Below are 26,384 nucleotides of genomic sequence, written 5' to 3'. Positions count from 1 at the left end.
AAAGCCCAAGGCCTCTATTTTTTTTTTTAAGATTTTATTTTTATTTATTTTTAATTTTTTTAACGTCTATTTATTTTTGAAGGAGAAAGAGAGACAGAATGTGAGCAGGGGAGGGGAGAGAGAGAGAGAGAGAGACACAGAATCCGAAGCAGGCTCCAGGCTCTGAGCTGTCAGCACAGAGCCTGACACAGGGCTCGAACTCACATACTGTGAGATCATGACCTGAGCTGAAGCTGGACACTTAACTGACCGAGCCACCCAGGCGCCCCTAAAGATTTAATTTTTTTAAGTACTCTCTATACCCAACATGGGACTCAAACTCACAACCCCAAGGTCAAGAGCCACATGTTCTACTGACTGAGGCAGCCAGGTGCCCCCCAAGGCTTCTTTGGAAAGTCTGTTCTTGTTTTCATTTTTTGTCAAAGCCAGCCAGGGATCCAGGCTGTCTCCAGCCATCACCCTGCGGGCTATGCCTGGCAACTGCTCGTGTTTCTTGCAGGGTTCTGCTTGTTTAGGTTGGAGCTGGGGCTCCAGCCACAGCCTGTAGGTTCGGAAGGCCATGTTCCTCTGTGCCCTACATCCAGTCACTCACTCTTCACTTGTGACCAAGAAAGCACAAGCACCTGAAGGCTTTATAACAGGGAGGAGCTGACAAAGAATCTTCAGACTGAGAATAAAAGCCTCCCCTTCTTGGGTGGGACAGGAGCCAAATTCTTGACAGCAAAAAGGATGCTACTCACCCTACGTAAGTCGATGGCAGGCAAAAAGAGCTTGATCTTTTTGGTGCCAAAAGAAAGAAGGGTTCAGGGTGCAGGTAACATACAACTCCAGAGTCTGAAGTCCTGTACACTATTCATTTATGCATCACAGAAACACTGACCAGCACCAACATTTGTCAGCTTGTGCTGAGCACTGTGTAGACAATGGTGAATAAAGAAGACCTGATCCCTGCTCTCTTGGAGCTTTTAGTCTAGCGGGAAACAGATAAGACTTTCTTGCACCCTTGGAACTGATAGTCCAGTCGGGAAAACAGTTTGATCAAATAATCACAAATAATATAGAATAGCAACCTGAGACAAATGCTATAATGGGTCTCTGCCAGCTCACATGGTGCCTTCGTATATATAAGAAAAAGCCACCCCTCAACTGGATGCAGACCTGTGAGCACATGACTAGTGAACGAGCCTTCATTTGAACTTTAGCCCCACTTACCACATTGGCCAGGTATCTTGCTCTATGAACAACCTGTGCAACAACACTTGGCTGTCCTGATGTGTACTGATACCATGTCTTTTTTATTTTCTATATTCTGATGCTTTGACATCTTGGGTCCTTGCTGACTCTGGAGAGGGTACCCCTCCTGGGATTAACCAATTCCCAAAGATAGGAAACAACTCGTCCACAAGCAAGCCTTTCATATGCAAACTGACCAATCCAGAGCCCTTACCCCTACCACCTCTTTTGTGAGCTCACACTCTGGGCCACTCTCCAGCTGCCCTCACCATCCCAGGGCCAGGTCCCAGCCACCAAAGGACAGCCCCTTCACCCCAGAGCCCACTGAAATTATTCAGTCCAGCTAATCCTAAACATGTTTACTCTGCCTTGCGTGCTCCTTCCATGGAAACCACAATAAAGGTTCTTGCCCACACTTCCTACTTCTGCCTCTTGACTGACCTCAGGGTGTGCTGTGCCTCCAGTTTCTAGGGATCTGTGATTTTTTTTTTTTTTTTAAATTCTGGGGAATTTTTTTTTAATTTTTTTTTTTTAATGTTTTTATTTATTTTTGCGACAGAGAGAGACAGAACATGAACAGGAGAGGGCCAGAGAGAGAGAGGGAGACAAAGAATCGGAAGCAGGCTCCAGGCTCTGAGCTGTCAGCACAGAGCTGGATGCGGGGCTCAAACCCACAGACTGGGTGATCATGACCTGAGCCGAAGGCGGACGCTTAACCGACGAGCCACCCAGGTGCCCCTAGGGATCTGTGATTTTAACAAACTTCTTCCTTCATGACAGTCATTTCTGCATCTATGTGTTTTACCATACCTGATTAAAACAAATCCTGGGTACCCTTAAAACATGATACTCTGAGGGAAAAGGACACCTGTGCTATTCTGAAGAATCAGAAAAGTAAGTTCCTCCCATGTACCTTCTTTCCCAGCCCCCTTCCCCCACCAAGGGAGCTGAAAATAAAGAGCAATTTCTGGCAAGTCAGTTCAGAGCCTTCAAGTCTCACACAGGACCCCCAAATCAGCAGCTCCACCCACTCTATTTTCTTCATCCAGGTCTCTGGTCTGTCTTCTTCTGCCTCTGGCAGGCTCTTCCTGGATATTCCCTCAGCAACTCAAGAACACTGTCATGTCGAGATTGTTTAATGTTTCACAGCCATCACAGACAAGAGGCTGAAGGAACAGAGGCATGATTCTCCCACACTCGAACACTCTAGTGATTAATAATGGAGGAAATTTTGTCTTGGAAACAAGTATTTGCCAACCCAAGGGGAAAGCAAATGAATCTAGCAAGCTCAGGCATCAACACAAGATACACACATAATCCCAAAGGATTTGTCACACGGCAGTGCTTTTGTTGTTTATGTAAAAGATGTGTTTTTTTCAAAACAGGTAATGCATGCATATATAGTTTTAAAAATCCAAATATCCAGAAGAGTATACAACAAAGAATCTCCTTCCCATCCCAGACCCTTAGTCCCTTTTCCAAAAGCAAAATCATTATCAGTAGTAAACTTCAGATGCCTAAGATATAAAATCATGTGGGTATATATGGCTCCTTTATCACCCCCCCCAAATATACACATTAACATTCTATAACCCCTTCCCCCCCACCCCCCACCCCAACACGCAATTAACAGTATACTTTGGGGATTATCTCAAACTGCCTCTGGAATTATCGCACCAGGCCCTCATCAGGTATCATAAGGGGCTCCCAGTTGAGCCACTCAGACCCTGTGTTTCGCAGACACCTTGGGCCCACTTGGTTCCACCAATGCAATCACCACCAACCAGGTCACTTTCCAACTGATCTACCACAGTCCCAGCCTTCACCAAGAAGTGGAGAAGGACCCTGATCATTCCTTAATGATTAACCCTTGAACTGTCCAGAACTCTAGGATGTATTGTTTCCCCTAGGTGCAGGTGCATAGTTCTTGGGTGTATGTGGGAGGTACAGACTTCCACCCTTCTGATGTTACACTTTCACACTCCTGAGGGCTATTTTTTTTTCAATTTTATTTTATTTTATTTTTTTTATTGCTATTATTTTTTCCAACCTTATTATCCTTAATATACAGAAAGTTGCACATATTTAATGTATACATTTTGATGAGTTTGGACATAGGCATATACCCATGATACCACCACCATAGGAAGTACATATGTCCATCACCTCCAAAAGATTTCTGTCCCTTTGCTTTTTTTTTTTAATTTTATTTTTTATTTTTTAAAATTTACATCCAAATTAGTTAGCATATAGTGAAACAATGATTTCAGGAGTAGATTCCTTAATGCCCCTTACCCATTTAGCCCATCCGCCCTCCCACAACTCCTCCAGTAACCCTCAGTTTGTTCTCCATATCTATGAGTCTCTTCTGTTTTGTCCCCCTCCCTGTTTTTATATGATTTTTGTTTCCCTTCCCTTATGTTCATCTGTTTTGTCTCTTAAAGTCTTCATATGAGTGAAGTCATATGATTTTTGTCTTTCTCTGACTAATTTCACTTAGCATAATACCTTCCAGTTCCATCCACGTAGTTGCAAATGGCAAGATTTCATTCTTTTTGATTGCCAAGTAATACTCCATTGTATATATATACACCATATCTTCTTTATCCATTCATCCATCGATGGACATTTGGGCTCTTTCCATACTTTGGCTACTGTTGATAGTGCTGCTATAAACGTGGGGGTGCACGTGTCCCTTTGAAACAGCACACCTGTATCCCGTGGATAAATGCCTAGTAGTGCAATTGCTGGGTTGTAGGGTAGTTCCATTTTTAGTTTTTTGAGGAACCTCCATACTGTTTTCCAGAGTGGCTGCACCAGCTTGCATTCCCATAGCTATTTTCTAAGAGGGTTGGACAAGTGATGGAATTGTCAAAATACATGCAATTAATGGGTATAGAAAATTTCTGGAAGAGAACACAAGTAACTTTTAACAGGGGTGCCCCCGGGGAGACAGACTGAAGGCCTGGAGAGAGGAGGGACTTACTTTTTGGTGTACTGTTTCAATTTCATTTTGCCATGTGATATAGTATTTTATAATTGTTAAAAAAAAAACTAAATTAAATCACCTGTAGAAATTAGGAAGCAAGCCACCGTCTATCTGTCCTGTGACCATATACAATTGCTGTTTACATCAAGATAGAAAGTCTTAACTATGAAGAGAAAACTGCCCCAGGGGAGGGGCGGAGAGAGAGGAGTGAGGATGAGTGAGGAGTGTGGGGCCATCTCCAATCTTGGAAGTGAACCAAAGTTAACGATGCTCCCCAGGAAGCCAGAAGGTGCTTCCAGGAAAAACAGCAATCTCTCTCTTTCTCTCTCATTATAAAAAGAGGTCAGAGCTGCTGAGCTGGTGTTCATATCCCTGAAAGGGAAATAGGGGCTCTGTCTGTGTGATCAGCCTGTTCTGCGCCATTCCCAGAGCAAGAAGGAGGAAGGATTACGAAGATTCTGCCAGAGGACAACTATGACCTATAATGGCTGGAGGTTGGCAGAAAAAGAGAAAGCAGTCTGAGGGTATCACCAGGCTGTAGAATAAAGCCGTCAGGGAAGGTTCCCAACCTCTTCCCTGTAGAAGCAGCAGGACATGGGCAACACCTTCACTTCCCACCCATAAGCCACCTGGGCAGCTACCACTAAGATGGGCCAGATGAGGCCTCCACGTGGATCAGGAAGAGAGGGATTCTACCCATACCTGTGCACACATGCCCAATACACCAGGTATCAGAGGCCCTTCTGTGGTAGGCAGAATTTTGGTCCTATGACTTTCTCATTCTGATGTTACTCCCAGACTTTGTTCCCTTAACATGGTAAAAGGGATTCTGAAGAAGTAACTGAGATTATTAATCAGCTGACTTTAAAATAGGGAAATTATATTGGGTTATTGGGGTAGGCCTAATCTAATAACATGATCCCTTAAAAGCAAAAGCAGAGACCTTCCTCTGGCTGGTAGCAGAAGGCGGAGATTTGAAGCATGAAAAGGATTTGACACGCCATCGTTGGCTTGAAGACGAAAGGAGGCACGCCAAGGAAATGGGGACCTCAGTCTTACAGCCACAAGGAATTGAATTCCGCCAACAATCAAAATGAGCCTGAAGTAGACTCTACCCCCCAAGTCTCCAGATAAGAGCCCAGACTGGCCCACACCGATTTTGGCCTTGTGAGTCCCTAAGCAGAGGACTTAGTTGATTCTACCTGGACTTCTGACTCATAGAAACTGAAATGATACATTTCTGTTGCTTTAAGCTCCTAAATTTGTGACAGTTTGTTACAGCAGCAATGGAAAGCTAATATACTTCCCAAAATCAAAATCAAATCAACTCCAGAAATAGTTGCTAAGCATTTATTAGGTATGAAACTCTAAAGTTCTGGGGCCATGGGTAAAAACATAGTCCAGCTACCAGGGAGGGGCACATCCATCATTAGACTGGATTTTCACTTAGTCAAAAGCAGTGAGACTGAAATGCCAATGTCCCTGAGAAAGAGCTCGTAAGACTAACACTATCCCCCTTGAAGTTCATGAGGAGGGATAGGAGGACAGGAGGCCACTCAGCACCAGGCACAGGACATTGTTAAGAGGGAAGACTTAGCCATGAGGTGCTAGCCATGATGCTTAAATGACTATACAGTCCTTCACTGGGCCTAGCCTGTTGCTCTCATCTCCATGGGACACAGGAGCCTCCCCAATGCAGCTCTGAACAATATGGGGTCTGACTCGTACTGCCAGCCCCTGGACCTGGGGAAGATGAAAAATAGCTCAGCAGAGCTCTTTCTTCACTCCCAGAGACTCAGCCCCATCCTGAGTCTGTTATTTATCTGGGGGCAGGGCAGTGCAGGATGGCACAAACTTGTTAAATTAGGTAATCCACATTTCTTCCCTACAGCTTGAGGCCACAATGGTTAAGACATCTATTTCTCCCAGTGGAAGTGAAAGCTGGGATCCCTCAGGGAAGAAACTATATACTAAGGTCATTAAGACCACTGATTCAAAATAGGATTCACAGGGGACGCCTGGGTGGCTTAGTTGGTTAAGCATCTGACTCTCGGTTTTGGCTCAGGTTGTGTTGGAGAATAAATAAATAAACTTAAAAAAACAAAACCAAATAGGATTCACAGAAACAGTGTTCAGGTCTGGCCCTTGGCCTGTGACATCCTGGAGAATAAATTCATACTGCTCCTTTTTGGGTATGGACTTTCTCCAAAATGGAAATATTTTTACTATCTTCTCCGATGATAACTGATCATGGTATAACATTCATGCAAAACAGCAAGTACAAAACTAACCCCATGATTCCAAGTTGCAAAAATACCTCTGGTTAACTGATAGGTATTTCCAAACTCCTTTAATATATATTCACATATGTACAGAGAAACCCAGGCCCTTTCAATGTAAATAAGATACTATATATTATTCATAGTCTCTCTCACCTAAGAAGATACAGTATATCAGTACATAGACCTAGCTTACAATTTTTACTTGCTCCATTGCTGTAATAGCTGCATTGTTTATAATGGGAAATTTTTTTTCATCCAAAGGGGATTGATTAAATAAATTATGGTCCATCTACACCATGAAATTCCATGTGGCCATTGAAAAAATATGTAGATCTATTTATGCTTATATGAAAGTGTTTAAAAAATAAATTTAATAAGCAAAGTGAGAACCATTACATATACTATAATATCATTGTTTAAAAAAGAAAGAAATATTTAAATAAATATTTAAAAAGTATATACAGCTGTAAATAGTAGTTATGGTGAGAGTGAATGGTGTTTGAGAGAAACCCAGTTTTATTAGGTAAGGAGAAACTTTTGTATACTGCTTTCTTTGCCTTTTTTTGACATCTGAATGCTTCTTTACTAACTCCATTAACTGAGGAACTCCTTATTCTGTCCATCATTATATCATTGTATTTTAAGAAAAATACCTGCTCTTATAAAGTCACTGAATAAATATTTACTTGAAGACTTTATAGACTAATTTATTAAAAATATCCCAGTTAACATCCTGCACTTGCTTTTCTATTCTGAAGTAAGGTTTGAGACTGCTTTCAGACCTTTCCCATCTCTCCACTGACACAAGGCAACATCTTCCCTTGAAAAGTCCCAGTTCCTGGAGTAACTTACCAACAAAGGAAGATGTCGGTAAATGTCTCTGCTGTGGTGAAAAGTGCAAATATAATCCAGTACATCATCCATTTGACCTGTTGAAAGAGAAAGCAACAAAGCTAGTAGAAAATGTCAGGGCTAAATAGCCAGCTGCCCAACATCAAGAAGAAGAGGAAAAAGTGGACAATGAGGTATGTTCCGGTAGTATATCCAGCATTTGTAACCCCTTCTCCCTATTCTTCCATAGCCCGTGTCCAGTTCCACTCCAGGCCTTGGGTCTGGAGGCAAACACACTTTTTCCACAAGTGATCCGGGCTCCAGGTCCAAGTAGTCTCTGGGTGACCTTCAGTAGCCCTCAGGTAAGCTAGGGGGACCTGCAGACCAGGAGTGACTCAGGATTCAGTTAGGCCATTTTTTCCAAGACTAACACCAGGTTAGTAAACTCTCCAGAGTTTACACTGGAGAGACACACTTTGGAAAGAACTTTAACCAGATGAGACTTTCTGGGATGTAATGGTGGTCACTTAAGAAAGCTTTCCTGTGGAAAAGTCTCACAACTCCTCACAGAAACTGGATCGTTTTTAAAAAGTCTCTCCCACGTGAACATCTCTATCCATTTCAACTGCCTCTCTCCCCCAGTAAAGTCTTTGTCACCTATCTCCTGAACTACTGCAAGAGTCTTCCGACTGCTTCCTTTGTCTTAGGGTATCCCCCCGCTCCCACCAACCCATCCTATAAACAACCTCTATACTAATCTCCCAAAACCAAAAACTTATCAGACTACTCCCTAACATAAAATCTTCCAGACTGCAGAATTAAGTCCAAATTCCTTAGTCTTCTCCTTCTAGTTTCTGGTCATGGTGGAGTGAGGTATTTGACTAGCTTTCCTGCCAACAATGATAACAAACTCTAAACAAAATATTTAATTTTTTTAATGTTTGCTTATTTTTGAAAGAGAGAGAGAGAGCACAAGTGTAGGAGGGGCAGAGAATGAAGGGAACAGAGGATCTGAAGCAGGCTCTGCGCTGATACCAGTGAGCCCGATGTGGGGCTCAAACTCATGAACTGTGAGATCATGACCTGAACCAAAGTCGGGTATTTAACTGAATGAGTCACCCAGGCACCCCTAAACAAAATATTTAAAAACAACTGTTTGAAGGTACTAGGAAACTATCAAAAGCTGGCAGAAACTGGAAGGGATTTAACTCTTAAAATAAGGAAACCACACCAGGATAGATCCATGTTAATGTGGCTGGGAACAATCCCCAGCTGGCAAATCATGGGGCAGATAGAACTCAAGAAGAAACCCATAGTCCTTTTCTTTTTCTTTTCTTTTCTTTTTTTTTTTTTTTAAAGAGAGTGACATGCACATGTGCATGAACAGGGGAGGGGCAAAAGGAGAGGAAGAGAGAGAATGTTAAGCAGGCTCCATACCCAGTGCAGAGCTGAACACAGGGCTAGTTCCCATGACCATGAAATCATCAGCTGAGCCAAAATCAAGAGGTGGATGCTTAACTGACTGAGTCATCCAGGTGCCCCAGGAAGAAACTCATTATCTTTTTGCCTGAGGAACTGCAGAATGAAATTTGAGACCCTAGAAATGTTGGAAATTAAGAGGGAAAAATCACATACAAGGATGCTATAAGGGGGCAGGACACAAATTCCACATATAAATTCCCTTTAAATATTTGCCTGGCCCCTGAATTGCACAGAATCAGGTAATACTCCAAGGTTTCTGAGAAAAAACAAAGATGGAAAGCTGAAAAAGTTGAGCAGAAATTTAATTTCACCCCACTGTAGTAGAAACAGAGTTTGGAGTTCAAGTCCTGCCAAGTTAGAGGAACTTCGTAAACATTTGAGAATTTCCACTGAAACATCTAAAAGGCCATACCTTAGGAAGAAACATTACATCCCAGGACTAAGAGATCAGCTCTAAGACTACGGACAAAACTGAAATACCCTTGCCCCAATAAAATGTAAAATTTAGCTGCCATAAGATCAAGATGAGTTTAACTACCTACTAGAACAAAACTCAACATTCTTTACAAGAATGTAACTTAACCTTATAGCAAGATTACAGGATATAAGGTTAATATATAAAAGTCAATTGCATTCCTAAACATCTGGACAAATGGAACTTGAAAGTTAAAAAAACAGTATCATTTACATTAGCAGCAAAAAAATGAATTTCTCGGGAATATATCTAACAAAATGTATAAAAGATCTATATGAAGAAAACTACAAACTCTGAAGAAAGAAATCAAAGAAGAGCTAAATAAATGGAGACATATTCTATGTTCAGGGACAGGAAGACTCAATATTATCAAAATGTCAGTTCCTCCCCAATTAATCTATAGATTGAATGAATCTAAATCAAAATGCCAGCAAATACTTTTGTGGATGTGAACAAACTGATTCTAAAGTTTATCTGGAAAGGTGAAAGACCAAGAATAGCCAACATAATACTGAAGAAGAACAAAGTTGTAGGCCTGACACTATCTGACTTCAAGACTTACTGTAAAGCTACAATGATCAAGACAGTGTTATTGCTAAAGGAATAGATAAATAGATCTATTTTTAGAATAGAGAAATATAATAGAGAGCCCAGAAATAGACCCTATAAGTATAGTTAATCGATCTTTGACATAGCAGCACAGGCAATTCAATGGAGAAAGAATAGTGTTTTTTTTCTCCCCCAAATGGTGCTAGAGCAACTGGACATCACACGAAATAAAAAGATAAGTAAATTAGTAAGTGAATAAGAAAATGAGTGAATAAATAAATGAATGAATCTAGGCACTGGTCTTACAACTTTCACAAAAATTAACTCCAAATGTATCATAGGCCTAAAGGAAGATGCAAAACTATAAAACTTCTAGAAGATAACACAGAAGAAAACCTAGGTGACCTTGGGCTTGGCAATGAGGTTTCAAATACAACAGCAATAGCATGAACCATGGAAGAAAAAAATTCATAATTTGGACTTCATTAAAATTAAAAACTTCTGCTCTGCAAGACACTGTTAAGATAAAAGATAAGCCACAAAATGGGAGAAAATATTTTCAATACATATATCTGATAAAGAACCCATATCCAAAAATACAAAGAACTCTTAAATTCATAAAAATCTCATAAAAAATAAACAACCCAATTAAAAACTGGGCAAAACATCTGAACACCTCACCAAAAAAGATATACAAATACATAATGACTTATTAACAAATTTTTTTTTATGAAACCTAAATTTTTCTTCTGTCACCACTTAACAAGACACTTATCCTAGGAGGACAAGGTAGGATTCAATATTATTTTTCTTGAAAAATATAAATATGTTAAACAATCTATAGGAAAAAGTAGATATAATGAATGAAGAGATGAGGAATTTCAAGAGAAAGAAGGAAACTCTTTAAAAAGAACCAAATGATACCCTAAAACTGAAAAACAGAATATTTGAAATTTTTAAAATTACTGAACAGAATCAAGAGCAGGCTGGATGCAACAAAAGAAAGGATCTGTGAACTTGAGTACAAGACAATAAGTCAATAAGACAAAAATATAGATTGGAAAAAACAGAGAGGCTCAATACCTATGGAACAGCATCAAGAACTAACATATATGGGATAGGAATTTTCAGAGGAAAAAGAGAATAGGACATAAGAATTATTTTAAGAAATAATGACTGAATTCTCCAGAATCAATCAAAAATAGCAAATCCAAAGAACCAGGGAGTTCAGAAAACCTCAAACAAGATAAATACAAAGAAAACCGCACCCAGGCACATCACAGTAAAATTGCTGAAAAAGAAAGAAAATCTTAAGAGGTGGGGGGAAAGACATACTACCTACAGGGGAACAACAATAGATGACTTTTCATAGGAAATGATGAATACGAGAAGAAATAAAATATTTAAAGTGCTGAAAGAAAATAAATCAACCTAGAATTCTATACCCAGCAAAAATATCTTTCAAAAATAAAGGCAGTTCTGGTGAATGCACATTGTCATTGTGATTCTGAAACATGTGGCTCAAGAGATTATTTAGAGGTCTTCTTTATTCAGAAAAATGACTGTCCCCTGGTAACCACCCTGGTTTAATCCATCAAAAGTAACTACTGTCTCAGAGACTACATGTTATCAAGAGTACCTGCAGCAGAACAGGACTGTCAGTAGGGGGCAAAGAAGGTCTTTCCAACTGTACATTTCAAGGCATGCTAGGGCCCAGGATCCAGGAATTCCCAACAATGGTATCCAGATACACAACCAGGAGCCTGATTTCCCACTCTATTGTCTTTTTCTTCTTAGCACTCAAACCATGCTTTAATATCTTCAATTAAAAACAAAGGACAATGAGGGGCACCTGGGTGGCTCAGTTGATTAAGCATCCAACTCTTTATTTCAGCCCAAGTCATGATCTCACCACTTGTGAGTTCAAGCCCTGGATCTGTGCCCTGGCAGTACAGAGCCTGCTTGGGATTGTCTCTCCCCATCTCTCTCTGCCCGGCCCCCACTTTCTCTTTTTCTCTCAAAACAAATAAACTTTAAAAAAAAGGACAATGATAACAACAATAAAAAATCCCTTTCCTTTAAACAACCCTTAGCTATAAACTTCTCTAGTGAGTCATCTATACTCGCAGTGTCTACTTCCTCATCCTCCACTTAGTGCACTACATTCATTAAATTAATACTGCTCTCACTGGGGTTCCCACTTTATAACATACTTCAAGGGAGTATAGCTGACCCTTTTTCAGTTTGTTTACTAAATTTGCTTGACTTCCAGATGGATACAAAGCTATCATTTCCTGAAAAGCTCCCCCAACACCACAACTGTCCTGGTTTCCCTCTTGACTTTCTGGCTACTTCTCAGGTTCACCAGTTCGCCCACAAGGCTTTGTCCTAGACATTCTTTTCTAACTCTAAATAAGACAATCTCCCTGGGAAAACTCTGCATTCCTCACCTAATACAGACAATCAGTCATCAAGTTCTGTCACTTCCTGTCTTTTATTTCTGTTGAATCTATCTTCTCTCCATCCCCTTTGCCATTTGCTTACTTCAGACCACCAATATCTCCTATCTAGAATAGAACTACAGCCTTTTTCTTGGTCTCTAAACCCCTGACCTAATCTGACCTTTAATCAAATCTACTAATCTATCCTCCATATTCCAGTGAGAATGATCTTCTTAAATCCAAATTTGAGATTCTCCTTCCTACTTTAAAGTCTTCAACAGTGCCATACTGTTGTTAAGACTACTGTTGTTGTTCTTAAATTGGTTTACAAGTTCTTGCATAAATGAAACCCTCATTATTTCCATAAAAAGCTCCCTTCCACCCCAATACTTTCTTGAAATTTTCACTCCAATTATAATGAACCTCTTTCAGTTCTCTGAACAGTGCACCTTCTTTTGCCTACAGATTTCAGCCCTCAGATCTCAGCCTAAATATCATTTTCTCAAGGAAGTGTCCAAAGTTTGAGTAAGTACCCCCTCCTTTCTTCCTCCCACGCTGTCATACATGCTCCCTGTCATACACTTACCAGTCTGCTTTGAAAGTACCTATTTATTTCTATGATTTTATTACTAAATTGTAAGCTCCCTAAGAGTGGAGACAAGTTATTCTTGTACATCAGTATATCTCTAGTACTTAAAACCATTATTGGCACATAGTAGATACTACAGGGATATGTTTTGAATGACTCGATTAGAATGTTCGCTTTGTGAATGGGAAAGAAACGATGGGTTTTGTTGGTTTGTTTGTTTCGAGAGAGAGAGAGGGTACAAGTGATTGAGGGGCAGAGGTAGAGGGAGAGAGAGAATCCTATTAGGGGCAGAGAGAGAGGAGGGATACAGAGAGAAGTGGGGGTCACCTGAAACAGGGCTTGTGTTCACTGGAAGCAGGACTCAAGCTCACCCAATATGGGGCTCGAACTCAAGAACTGTGAGATCATGACCTGAGCCAAAGTCAGATGCTTAACTGACTAAGCCACCCAGATGCCCCAAGAAAGGATGGTTTTTATATGTTGAGAAAGAATATGCTTTGGTAAATACTGGTTTAGGTGGCTTTTTGAGGAGAAGAGACAAAATTAGACAGCTTGCAAGGCAATAGATGTTCCCCATGAGTGCCTGTTGAATGGATGGCTGGGTATACATAGGGGGAAAGGGGCTTGCTGAAGCTAAGGCATAGTGTGATATGGAGCCACTCACACCAGCAAGAAAGTAAAGAAAAAGGCAATTTAGGGAGGAAGTTGAGCTGCATAATGTTGAGGAGAGTCTGAGAGGACATTCAAGAAGAATGCCTAACAGGCTCCTGATAAAGGATAAGACCAAATCTCAGAAGGGAGGTTGAAACTATGGACAAAGATGAGGGAGCCATGGCAAAGAGGAGGCTTGAAGTGTTAACCTAAAGAAGTTTCCATCATGCACTCCTTCACTTTAAATATTGTCATGCAGAAAGAAGGGTCTGAGAATGATTTGCTGAGTGAGACTAACAGGGTAAATGGAATATGTGACTCAGAGATGGAAACCATAAATAAATTACCAGGAAATGGTTTTCCCCATCATGCCACAGAGAAACCAAGTAATGGCTGTTTTTCCCCAAGGTTTGAAATAGAACTTGCCAAGTTTGAGGGATTCTATGTAATACTTACTATAAGATGAGGGGAAGCCTGAGTGGGCCAGCATCCAGAATAGAGAGCACCAGAATAGAGAGAGGAAGCTAGGCTGATTTGAGAAGGAATGTCCAGAAGCAACTCAGGAATAGATCGTTGACAGCATGACTGGGAAGTCCCTCTCAACTGGTCAGGGGCAGGATTCAGGAGTGAGGAGATAGGTGAGGAGCTGAGACTCTAGACCATAGCAAGAGGGTAGGAAGCAGAGCCTAGACACTTTTCATGAACCACAAAGGCAGGCTGAGATCGCACAGCTCATCAGACCCTACCTCCCAGGACTCCTGGCAGCCTTCAAAAGGCCTCCCCCATGGGCTGGGGAGGTAGTAGGCTTAGTCACCACTTTTGCCTCACCTCATCTTTGGACCTTCCCCTACACCAGCCACACTAATATTTCTTGAGCCTTTCACACGCTCTTTCATATCCGAGCCTTGTTTCAGCCCCACAGAGAATTACCTATGCCTGTGACTGAGAAAGAAAAAATATGAGCCTGGTTTACAGATCACTCTGCACCATCTGTTAGCATGAGCTCACGGCAGACAGCTGTACAGTCAGGGGTGACCTGGAGAGAGTAGCAAAAGTGACAGTCCCCTGCAGGCAGAACTTTGAACAGTGCACTTAGCCTGGAAGGAGAAATGTCCTGAGGTGATGCCTTTACACTGCCACCAGGTATATTAACTGTATTTTCTTATTTTCTGTATTCCTGATTCTCTGGCATCTGAAGTTTCACCGGCTGGGGAAGGACCGCCCCTCCCAGGACTAGCCAAGACTTAGAGATAGCAAAGGACTTGCCCTGGAGCACATCTTTCATATGCAAACTGACCAGTCCAGACCCCATACTCCATACTCCCTCTTTCACAGAGCTCTCACAGATTGAGCCAATATTCCCCAGCCCTAATCACTCCAGAACCCACTGAAATTACTCAAACTAGCCAATCCTAAACCTGCTTACACTGCTTAGCCTTGGCTTTCCCAAAGACACCAAAATAAAGAGTGTGGCTCCCTCTGACTCCTGACAGACCCTGGTGTTCCCCCATGTGGCCCTCCATGGCACACTGGGCCTCCTACTTCCGGGAAATGGTAAGAACTTCTTCCTTCATGACAGTCACTTCTATGTCTGCATGCCTTACCTAACCCGATGAAAACAAATCCCAGGTACATTTTATTTTTTTATTATTTTTTAAATTTTTTAAAAAATCTTTATTTATTTTTGAGACAGAGAGAGACAGAGCATGAGCAGGGGAGGGGCAGAGAGAGAAGGAGTCACAGAATTCGCTGTTAGCTGTTAGCAGGCTGTTAGCAGAGCCTGACATGGGGCTCGAACTCACAGACCTCAAGATCATGACCTGAGCCGAAGTCGGATGCTTATCCGACTGAGCCATCCAGGTGCCCCAACAAATCCCAGGTACATTTTAAAACACCAGATAAGGATCGACTAAATAGTAAGGTACCCGGAAGGAACAAGATTGAGCGATTGGTGTCGAAGTGGTTTAGGAATGATGTGAATCGACCCACGGAATTTAGATATTTGTGGTTCTTGCTCATGCTCACCAAAAGGTCCCCATGGCAGAGGATGCTTTTGGTAATCAAGAGGATAGATGACAAGCCCTGTGGATGTCAGCAAGACACTTTCCTCAGGGTGATAGGGCATGTTCAATGTGCTCATAAACCAGTGGCCATGGGGAAGTGACAGAGGTAGCAGATGGGCTTAGCGATGTGGAATCCCTCTCACCAAGGCCAACCTGACCACAACCACTGCTCAGAGACCAAGCTGCCAGCAGCAGCAAAAACCTCTATGATGGTACCCTATCTCATGGCCTCAGCCAGACTCCTGGGAGCAGGCTCATCGTACCAGACATCTTCCCTCACAGAAAAAGTAGAGTCTTTTCTGGAACATTCATTTATTCTGCATGTGGACTTGCTCCCCCCCCCCCCCCCAAGTTTCTGGCAGCCACAGAGTAAGCTGTGGACTCAGTGTCCTTTTCATTTTGATGCGTGCCACCCCACACTCTTTCTAACCAAGAACCTTCTTTTATAGCAAAAGAAAGCCAAGACTGTTAATAGGGTGATCCTTTTGGAAGTCTCTGATCTTACCATGCCCCCCCTCCCCCCCAACCCCTCTGCCTCCATTGCCCTGAGGCAGCTGGCCTTAAATTGTGTTGCAACAGCTTTGGGAGAGTTCAGGAAGAGAACCAGGTGGGAACAGTGAGCATTCTGTGTGGTTGATGCACTGCCCAGGAAGATGCAGTTTCTTCCATGAACCGGTAACCAACACAGGCTTCCCCAGCTGAGCCAGAATCTAAAGGTTCAGGGACCAAGGAAATGAGAGTGGTGTTTCTTATGATTGGGCCTTTTGCTAGCTCCTTGCAACTCAATTTGTGGCTCATGGACCAGGACCACTGGAACTACCTAGGAACTTATTAGAGATGCAGAATCTCAGGACACACCCCAGACCTAATGGATCAGCGTCTGCATTTTAGTAAAACCCTCTGTTCGTTCCATATGCACACTGAAGTTTGAGAATCACTGGTCTAACGGATTCACATTTTTCTTTTTGCCCTCAAACCTCTGAGTTCTGCTTTTCTTTTAAATTTTTTTTTAATGTTTATTTATTTTTGAGACAGAGAGAGACAGAGCATGAATGGGGGAGGGTCAGAGAGAGAGGGAGACACAGAATCTGAAGCAGGCTCCAGGCTCTGAGCATAGGCTCTGAGCCTCAGCACAGAGCCCGATGCGGGGCTGGAACTCACGGACTGAGAGATCATGACCTGAGCTGAAGTCAGACGCTCAACCGACTGAGCCACCCAGGCGCCCCTGAGTTCTGCTTTTTAATACTTAACGGTACCTGAGGGATGAATGCTTTCATTGGGGATACCAAATGCTTCCAATGAAGTGAAAGCAGAAACTATACTGTTACCTGGCCATTTCAGGACTGCGATGTCCCTAGGAAATAGACAGTAAAGCGACTCATGGGCTTTCATGGGTGACTGATTCTGATTATCAAGGGGAACCAGAGTTGCCGCTAAACAACATGGCAGGAAGGAGGGTGCATGGAAGTTAAGGAACCTTGGGGGGGAATCTGAGTGTGATCATTCATATAAGCGAGTACAGCCTTGTTCAGAGGTAAAAGTCAGTGGATCATTACCACGGCCTTACAGAGGCAAGATTACTAAGGCCTCAGATTCCCTAAGAATGAAGATTTAGGCCACACCCTGGATAAGGAACCCCACTCACTAATGCTCTAACTGAAGACAAAGGGAACATGGATTAAATGGTAGAAAAAGGAAGTAATAGGAAAAATGGTGAAAGATTTTGGAATGGGTACCCTGTAGAATGCTAGATGCTGTCCACAGCCCCCTTCTGAATTATGTTGATTCTACATGTCTTGTTTTTCAGTATCTTTGAGCTATTTTTAAATGTTGTAGGGGCGCCTGGGTGCCTCAGTCTGTTAAGTGTCTGACTTCAGCTCAGGTCATGATCTCACAGTTAGCGGGTTTGAGCCCTGTGTCGGGCTCTGTGCTGACAGCTCAGAGCCTGGAACCTGTTTCAGATTCTGTGTCTCCCTCTCTCTGCCCCTCCCCCGCTCATGCCCTGTCTCTCTCTCAAAAATAAATAAACATAAAAATTGTTTTTTAATTTAAAACATTGTAAGTTATAGAAAACTGACTACAACGCAAATGATTTTGTCCATAGAGGTACAACTGATCTCCCCACACTCCCCCAAAGTCAGCTGAATATCTATTAACAAATTCATTTAATCATTCCTGCCTGCTTATATAACGTCTGTTCTTTGGCATCTCCTTTGAATTGTTTTTATTTTTGTAACACCTTACTGGTTCCCTTATTAATTAATAAGTTAAGTAAAACTTTCAATGTGTGTCAACTTTATTTTTGTACAAGAGTCATGAGTTTGCCTTTAAAAAATTATCTTTTAGCAGAATACATAATATCACCTATGAACTCATGACTACTTACATGACTAAGGACGATAGCTTCTATCCATATTTTCTTCCTTTCTGTGTTATGTATAGACTTAAATATTTTAACTAGTTTTATTCTTATGCATTCTCTTTCTCTCCCTCATATAGTATATGGGGTACGTCAATGATGGTTCACTTGCTAATTTAATTTTTAGAGTTCTGCACATTAAGGTCAGAGTCTGAGGAGAAGGCTTTGCCAGAAATACTGGATCTGGTGCTGGACTCAGGTAAAAAAATAAAATAAAATCTGGATTTGCCAAGGACATAAATTATATAGCATTCTTGTTGGAAAGTTTTTTTTAAAGCCAAAATATGGGCAAAGGAGTGAATGTGGGTGTTGATCAGCCAAAGAGGTAACTGACATGGAGATGTATATTTGTTTTTTTCTACCAACATCCAATGCCTTCTAATTTGGTGAAAGTCTCCCAGTACGAGGATGTTTGTGGGAGGCAAGGCCTGTTATATAGGCTTAGGAAAAAAAATCAAACACTTGCATTTAGGATTTTTGAATCTTCAGGGAATGTTACCAAGGCACAGATAGCTGGCAGCCAGTGTCCCTGGTGGTGACATTGGCAGCAGATTCCTCACCAGAGCCTTCCTGTGACGTGAGCTTGGCTGTCATCTCAGTGAGATGTGACTATGGAAGAATGGTCAGAGATGCTACTCGCTGGCTCTGAAGATGGAGGAAGGGGGGCACGAGCCAAGGGACACGGCTGGCCTCTAGGAACTGGGACAGACGAGGAAATGGACTCTCCCCTAAAGTCTCCTGCGGCGCCTGGGTGGCTCAGTCGGTTAAGCGGCCGACTTCAGCTCAGGTCATGATCTCGCGGTCCGTGAGTTCGAGCCCCGCGTCGGGCTCTGTGCTGACAGCTCAGAGCCTGAAGCCTGTTTCGGATTCTGTGTCTCCCTCTCTCTCTCTGACCCTCCCCTGTTCATGCTCTGTCTCTCCCTGTCTCAAAAATAAAAATAAAAATGTTAAAAAAAAAAAGTCTCCAGAGGGAAGATAGCCCTGCTTGATTTGAACACAGTGAGACCCATGACACTTCAGACTTCTAGCACTGGGAGACAATACCTTTGTGTTGTTCTAGGGCCCTGCATTCCGGTAATTTGTTACAGTGGCAATAAAAAACTAATACAGTGGGCTACTGTAACACGCCAGGGAAAACACGAAGAGAAGTGCATTTAAGAGAGTGGCAGCACAGGAGGAGAGGCCTGGTTGAAGGATCATTAGGGGGGCAGGGACGAGGGATGCTGTCTCGAACCAGGTGTGTGTACAGGGCTGGGTGGTGAGGGGGAGGGGGAAGTTGGAAGCAATTCCAGGTTTCTTTCTTGGATAAATGGGCTTAGTGGTCAAAAGGAGGAAAAGAGGTGAGTGTAATGGTGAGTGTGAATGTGTGTGAGAGTGCATGTGAGAGTGTGGGGTGTGAGGGGTGTGTGTGGGTGTGTGAGAGTGAGAGCACATGAGTGTATGTGAGAGCACATGAGAACGCGAGAACATGTTGGGGAGCATGTAAGTGTGTGTGAGTGTGAGAGTGAGAGCACATGTGAAGCAAGTGAGAGGGAGTGAGAGTGTGAGTGCGTGTGAACGAGTGCAGGGAAAGCAGACGGGTCTCTCCTAATACCACGCGGCTCCTCTGTCTCAATGCCATTTTTACCAAGAAACTTTCTAATCTTAACTCTCAGGTTTTCCCTCCTGGGAAAAGCTCGTGCTCGCCAGCCAACGCAAACAGCTGCTCAGCTCGTCAGTGATATTTTTCACTCCAAATTAATGAATTGCCATTTTAGTCATAAACCAGGCTCCTGTGAGTTTGGTCAGAGCAAAACAATTTACCGGCGTCTGAGCTTCCCCCAGATGAGTTGACAGAATTGAGTTTCTGCCCCTGCAAAGTAGAGGATCAGACCCCGCACCACGGTGGCCCCGATTACGCCTCCTTACCGGGCTCAGCTTTCCCGCACCCCAGGCTGAAAGGAAGACAGAGACAAGGCTCTCTCTTGGAAAGGCTGCCTTGTGTTTTACCCCTGTGCCAAGCCAATCTCGAATCATGAGGTTCTGTGCTTGCAACCTGACACCTATTTATAGTTCACACTCCGAGATTCCCTCGAATATACCAGGGACCCAGTCTCCAGAGAACACACCCCTATCTAGACCCCCTGCTTCATAGCAGATGCAAGCCCAGGCCAGCAGTTCTGGGAAACTGAGGGAACGGGGCGGGGGTGGGGGGGAAGTTCTGGTAGCAGTTGATCTGGAGGTGGCTGATTTCATCATAAAGGCACCCTGGAAAATCTGAGAAAGAAAGTGACTTTCAAATATGCTTTATTTCTTTACCTGTGCCAAACTTCTAAAATGACAGCTGAGTAAAAGAGGGAGAACAAAGACCCTTTGTCCCTCGCAATGCTAGGGGCCGGGATTGTTGATATCCACCCCTCAGATTAGGATCCAAGGCTCTTGGAAGTTAGGTTTCCTGTCCAGCATTGCATCAATCAAATGACAGAGCCAGAACTTGACTTCAGACTCCTGATGCCCAAATCCACATGCTTTGTACTTTGACCTGGGTTTCTGTGCTACCATGGGATAGGGTACCCTTTCCTCATCACCCACCCCATGTAGGTCTTTGTCGAGCAGGGGCAGTCTGATGATTCTCCTGCCTAGAGGTGCCCCGCACATCTAGAGCTGTGATGGTGCCACCCAGCAATAATATGGTCCTCCAACCTCTAAGTATTCTGGATTCCCTTCTCAGTGCCTGCACCAAGGAGGGCATAGGGCATCCTGCTTCTCTCAACACTTCACATCCAGCTTCCCCGCAACCATCAGGCCCCCACCAATAAGAGCTACTTACGTATTCTTTAATGTCCTTTGATTTCACAGCCTTGTAGGAATAATACGCAGGGTAAAGGGTGCCAAATATAAGCCTGGAGGGAAGACAGAGAAAGAGAGAGAGAGAAAAGAGAAATGTCATTTTCATTCATCCTATTTGATGGAAAAGGTCTGTCTACAATGCCAAAAACACTTCTCCATGCTCCAGAAAATGCTGCTGAGAGGCTTGATCTAGTTTTATGAATGCCCTACAGGTTTCCTCCCCTAGCTGGGATGTGCTTGGAACCTCTGTCTTCTACTTCAGTGGCACATCCACCTTCCTTCAGTCTGTGATTTGGCAACATGAAAGAGTGATCCAGGGTCATGGAAGCCAAAACCGGGGGTGAGAGTGGGTGTGGGAAGCCAAGTTGAGCAGCCATGACCCCTGAAATTAAAGGTCAAACTCTCCTCTCCTGTTAATCCCCACTGCTGCTCTATAAAGCCCACCCATACCTTGGGCTTCCTCCTCTAAAATAAACTTTTCACTTAAAGTTCCTTCAAATTTCACTCCCCTCACGCTTGATTCCCACATCCTGCAGCCAGAATCAGCTTTTCAAATCGTAAATCCAATCAAGCCAACCCCTCTTTCCCAATACACACATCCCCACCCTGCATTAACCTGCTTCTCACTGCTCTTAAAAAGAGGAAGGAAAAGTGAGACCAGCACAACCGCTTGGGTATCAGCTCCCACTGATCCCTGGCCAGGGCTGCAGGGGGTCATTGAATAATTTGACTCTCACCCTCTCACCCCTGCCCCTAAGGACCTGCATGGCATAGCTCCACCACCTAGCAGCATCCCCTCTCAAAGCCTCTGCCTGTGCTGTTCTCGCTTTCTGGAATCTTCCCTTTCCCTTCTTTGCTTGTTAATGCCTGTTCATCTATCAGATCCTGGCTCTATCATGACTTCCTCACGGAAGATATCCCCAACTTTACCGACTAGGTCAAATCTCCTACTACATGAGGTACACAACATCAAAATGCTCTTTTACTACTATCTGTGACACTTTGATGGACAACATCTCCCGAACTCTAAGTGCCTGCAGACCACAGAATGAATCTGTTTCATTCCACAATGTGTTCTCAGCACCTCAATGGCTCTCAATGGATATTGAGACACCTCCAAGTGTCAATTCAGGTGTAAGCTGATTGGGAACAGAGGCACTCTGGTCCCAGACCCCACATGAGCCAACATCTCCTCTAACAACCCCACAGATAGAGAGCCTCTAGGGTCCCTGCAAGGAGACACCACACTCAGGAAGCCCAAAGCCATGGCTTCCTCATCAGGTATTTAGAGGCCATACAGAGAAATTCCAGTCCAGATTCAATGTACCAAGCAGGGGTCAATTTTACTAAAAGCTCTGTGGCCAGGTAACACCTTCACATTTCACATTCATCAGGTTTCCGGGGAAAAACGGAAAGTGAGTGGAACGGAGTCCATTTCTGATGCTGAAAGAGAAAGGGCTTTGTAATCTTGACTCATATAGGCCTTGCACTAAGTGCTTTATACGCATTACCTCAGGCCTCAGACTGCCTTGATTAAAAAACAAAAAACAAAAAACAAAACCTCTTTTACAGACAGGATACCAACACATGGAGTAGGCAGTCACTTGCTTCTCTAAGGTTGTGGGACCATAAGAAGTAAATCAGGGGCTAGGACCCAGCCAGGTTGGCCTCCTCCAAGCCTGGCTTCTAACCACCACTGCCTACTGCTTTGGAGAGCCAGGCCATCCTTTGGGAAGGCCAGAATTATGTGTAGGGAGCAAGAGAAGCCAACAAAAGGGGACAACAGAGTAGTCTGAAAGGAAGGGGAGAATGAAGGACTGGGGGAGGCAGGAAAGGAATTTTAAGAAAGAGAAAGAAGGCAACAGTTTCAAAGGCACTGGGCAGGCCAAGGGGGATATCTCTTGTGGGAGTCCACTGGGCTGAATAACGAGCCAGCTTGGTGAGGGAGGTCTCCCCACCCACTCCTCCCAAGCATCCTCAGATGTCAGGGAGTCTTAGTTTCTTGTGAGGCCTTTCCCCTTATCCAAACCACCCGTAATGGTTTCTTCAATGTCTGTCTCTCCTAAAAGACTATATGTTTTCCAAAGCCCAGGATGGTATCTGTCTCATTCATAATGCACCCCCCCCCCAACCCGGGGCCTGGCAGGTGCTCAATAAGTACCCATTCACTGTGTGAAGTTTCAAGAGTGGGGAAGTGAAAGCCAGAGCCATCCAGGGCACAATTGTGACCTTGGGACTGAGGTCTCAGCATCCAGCGGGGAAGCCAGACGGCACCAGGCTGATTCAGCAAAGCCTCAGGCACAGTGCCACAGGTTCCGGAGAAATAAACACACCGCTCCTTTGGCACAGATGCCCTGGTTATTAGCCACGTCTGCCAGGATGGCTTCCAGCCCCTGCCTTGAGGCAGCATGTGAGCTTCAGAAATGAGAGAGGTGGAAAACACATCATGACCCAGGGCCAGCTTATTGATTTGTTCCTCTGTGAACCCCAGCAAGTAGAGTGGAGACACTGACACCACCTGAGTGGTCACAAAACTGGAAAGCCTCAAGGGCACCCAGACAAGAGAGGCTGTGCTCCATCTGCTGAACCCCTGCTGTGACATGGTGGCCAGTGTTCCCCTGCGTGCTACCCCACCCCATGTTTGACGGCACAGGGACCACAAGACAAATTTGTTTTCCAGCCTCCAAAGCTTCAATTATGCCAGCAGGTAGTGGGAAACACCTAGCTCTTCACTGCTCAGGAAAGAAGAATGAGATTAAAACAGCAAGTTCTGGGGTGCCTGGGTGGCTCAGTCAGTTAAGCATCTAACTCTGAATTGTAGCTGAGGTCATGATGTCACGGTTCGTGAGTTCGAGCCCTGCGTTGGGCTCCGCGCTGACAGTGCTTGGGATTCTCTCTCCCTCTCTCTCTGCCTGTCCCCCCACTTGTCCCCCACCCCAAAATAAATAAATTTTTAAAAATTATTTAAAAAATGGCAACTTCTCCCAAATCTCTTCTGGAGAAAAGAAATAACAAATGAAGCAGATCCAAGCCAAAGGGTTTTGGCACTTAATGTCCATTCAGATCAAGTCCCTTCTCCAGCGCAACACTCCCCCCGCCCCCCACCTTCCTTCCCAGCCTCAGCCTCCGGATGTCACAGCCAGCAGCTCTACCCTATAAGCCATGCTCACTTGCTCCCAATCTGTGACTTCCTGCCCGCATCTCAGTGCGTGACCTTTCCACAACTCCCCAACTTCTTTTTTCCTGATAAAGTCCGACTAATCCTTTAAGACCTATCTCAAAAAAGCCACTTCTGTGTACCTTTGGTCACTTGCCTCTCAGAACGTTCTTGGCACTCTATTACAGCCTTTTATGCTGTAGTATAATAATAACAATAACAAATCAATATAATAAATAATAATAAACATAGTAAATCAATGTTGATAATGATATTAATATTGCTGAGTGCTCACTAATGCCAGGCACTGCTCTACAGGCTGTACACATTCTCTCACTTCATCCTCTGAACACCCATTCGGGTCAAGAATTCTCCATTTTACAGACAAGGACACTGAGACCTAAGGAGACAGAACAGCCAGGAGCAGAGGTGGGATGTGGACCTGGGAAGCCTGACTATGGGGCCCGCCTTATTTCTTCTCCCCGGGTTGCCTGTCCTGGCTGAGTTGTCTCCCCAACCAGAATATGCAGGTCTGGTCTGATTAGTTGGGTTCCTATTGCCTGGCGCAGCCCCTGCCCAAGTGGGTGCTTGATAAATGTCTGTTAAGTGAATAAAGATAAAAGAATTGCGATCTTGCTCCAAGGAGCTTAACCCACTTGACAGATTCATGTTACTCTCCCCACAAGGTCAGGAGGAAAGCAGTAAAATACTTAGGAGGATTTAAAGTGCTCCAGGTATTCAAGGCTGGCCCCAGCAGAGGGAAGGTGGGGGGCTTCAGCGCCTCCCTCTGGAGAGGAGACCAGGTTCTGGCTAACACCTTCGTTCCTGTTGTTACTGAACAGAACCTCACGCCACACCCCACAGCCTCAGGGCCCTGCACCTACCCTCTCTTCTTGCTGCTGTCATTTACTGCTACCCTGAAGCCCCTACCCCTAACTTAATGGCTCTATTTATTTATCTGCTTGACTCATTTCTCCTATCTTGGCCTTGCATTCTTTCTCTTGCTCCAAGTTAAGGGCCTTCATCCAAGGGCTGCCTCTCCCACCACTTCCACAGCTGTAGTATCTAGAAGGGACCATGAGTCTCATCTTCCAAGGCAGTGGTTCCCCACCAGAGGTGATTTAGTTTCCTCAGACATCTGGACAATGTCTGGAAATACTCTGGTTGCCACACTGAGAGAGTGCTACTGGCATCTAGCAGGTGGAGGCCAGGGATGCTGCGAAATATCTTCCAATGCAAAGGACACCCCTCCCCCCAACAAATAATGATCCAGCTCAAAGAGTCCAAAGTGCCAAAGTGGAGAAACCCTGGTCTAGAGTGCTGTTTCCCAGTCCTTGGCCATGGATTCTTCACTCAGTCATCAAGGACAATCTGCCCGAGTTTGATTTTTGTTTTGTCGTTTGTTTTTGTGTGTGTGTGTGTGCCAAGATTGGGGGGTAAGGGGGGAAGCCCAGCATCCCAGGCAAGACAGCAGATGCTCAGATAGGAAGGGGCTACCCGAAATGGCAAAGACCACATACCTATCCCATCGGTCAGTGTCAGGGAAAACACAACTCTGAAGCTACTTATCAACTTCCTGGAGCTCTGGCCAGGAGAACAGAGGTATTGCTCACATGCATAAACCGTAACTATGATGCCAGGTACAGTTACCAAGGAGGAGTGCTTACCATTCCGGGAGCTTGCAGGGGAGCAATTGCTGGCCTGGAGCTCAAGTACAAGCTGTGGGACAGGCCGTTGCTAACCTTGGCCAAGACTTCTGCAAACCACGAAACAGTATTTTCTACAGTCTTCTCAGACATCCTAGTGTTGGACTGACATTTCCCAATGCCAAATTATGTTGAAAATTTAAAAATCAATGTTAAGGACATTTTTTTCTAAAATTAATTTCTCAATATAAGAAACATAACAGGCCTAGTGTATGGTTGTTCATATTATGATAAAACAAATTGAATTTAAGGAGTAGTACACCACACACAGGCTTCTGGAATGCTGAATTTCTAGACCTGCACAGTAGTTATGCAGAGTTCTGCTTTGTAATTACAAATGTATATGAAAATGTACACATATATTCTATGCACTTTTTATATGTGGATATTTTATAATTTTTTTTTTTTTTTAAATTTTTTTTTTTCAACGTTTTTTTATTTATTTTTGGGACAGAGAGAGACAGAGCATGAACGGGGGAGGGGCAGAGAGAGAGGGAGACACAGAATCGGAAACAGGCTCCAGGCTCCGAGCTGTCAGCACAGAGCCTGACGCGGGGCTCGAACTCACGGACCGCGAGATCGTGACCTGGCTGAAGTCGGACGCTTAACTGACTGCGCCACCCAGGCGCCCCTATAATTTTTAAAAGCAGTGTCCCATATCCAAAAAAATGAATTTGCACAAAAGGTC

The 26,384-nt window shown here is 43.8% G+C and overlaps 1 protein-coding gene across 6 annotated transcripts in view; it reads right to left on the bottom strand.

Annotated features, from left to right (window-relative positions):
* The window catches only part of REEP1 (receptor accessory protein 1), a 110,422-nt gene that overhangs the window by 36,567 nt on the left and 47,471 nt on the right, over positions 1-26,384 (bottom strand). For all 6 annotated transcript variants that reach the window (XM_078444691.2, XM_078444686.2, XM_060655949.3 and 3 more), the window contains exons 2-3: positions 20,814-20,886; positions 7,357-7,433 (exon numbers count right to left, since the gene is read on the bottom strand). In XM_078444691.2, coding sequence (XP_078300817.1) covers positions 7,357-7,433; positions 20,814-20,886 — 150 coding nt within the window. The remainder of the gene's footprint in view (positions 1-7,356; positions 7,434-20,813; positions 20,887-26,384) is intronic.

Source organism: Panthera onca, chromosome A3 (assembly GCF_046562875.1).
Source record: "Panthera onca isolate mPanOnc1 chromosome A3, mPanOnc1 haplotype 2, whole genome shotgun sequence".
Lineage (NCBI taxonomy): Eukaryota > Metazoa > Chordata > Mammalia > Carnivora > Felidae > Panthera > Panthera onca.
The sequence above is the reverse complement of the archived record's forward strand: the minus strand, read 5'-3'. Positions and strand labels throughout refer to the sequence as shown.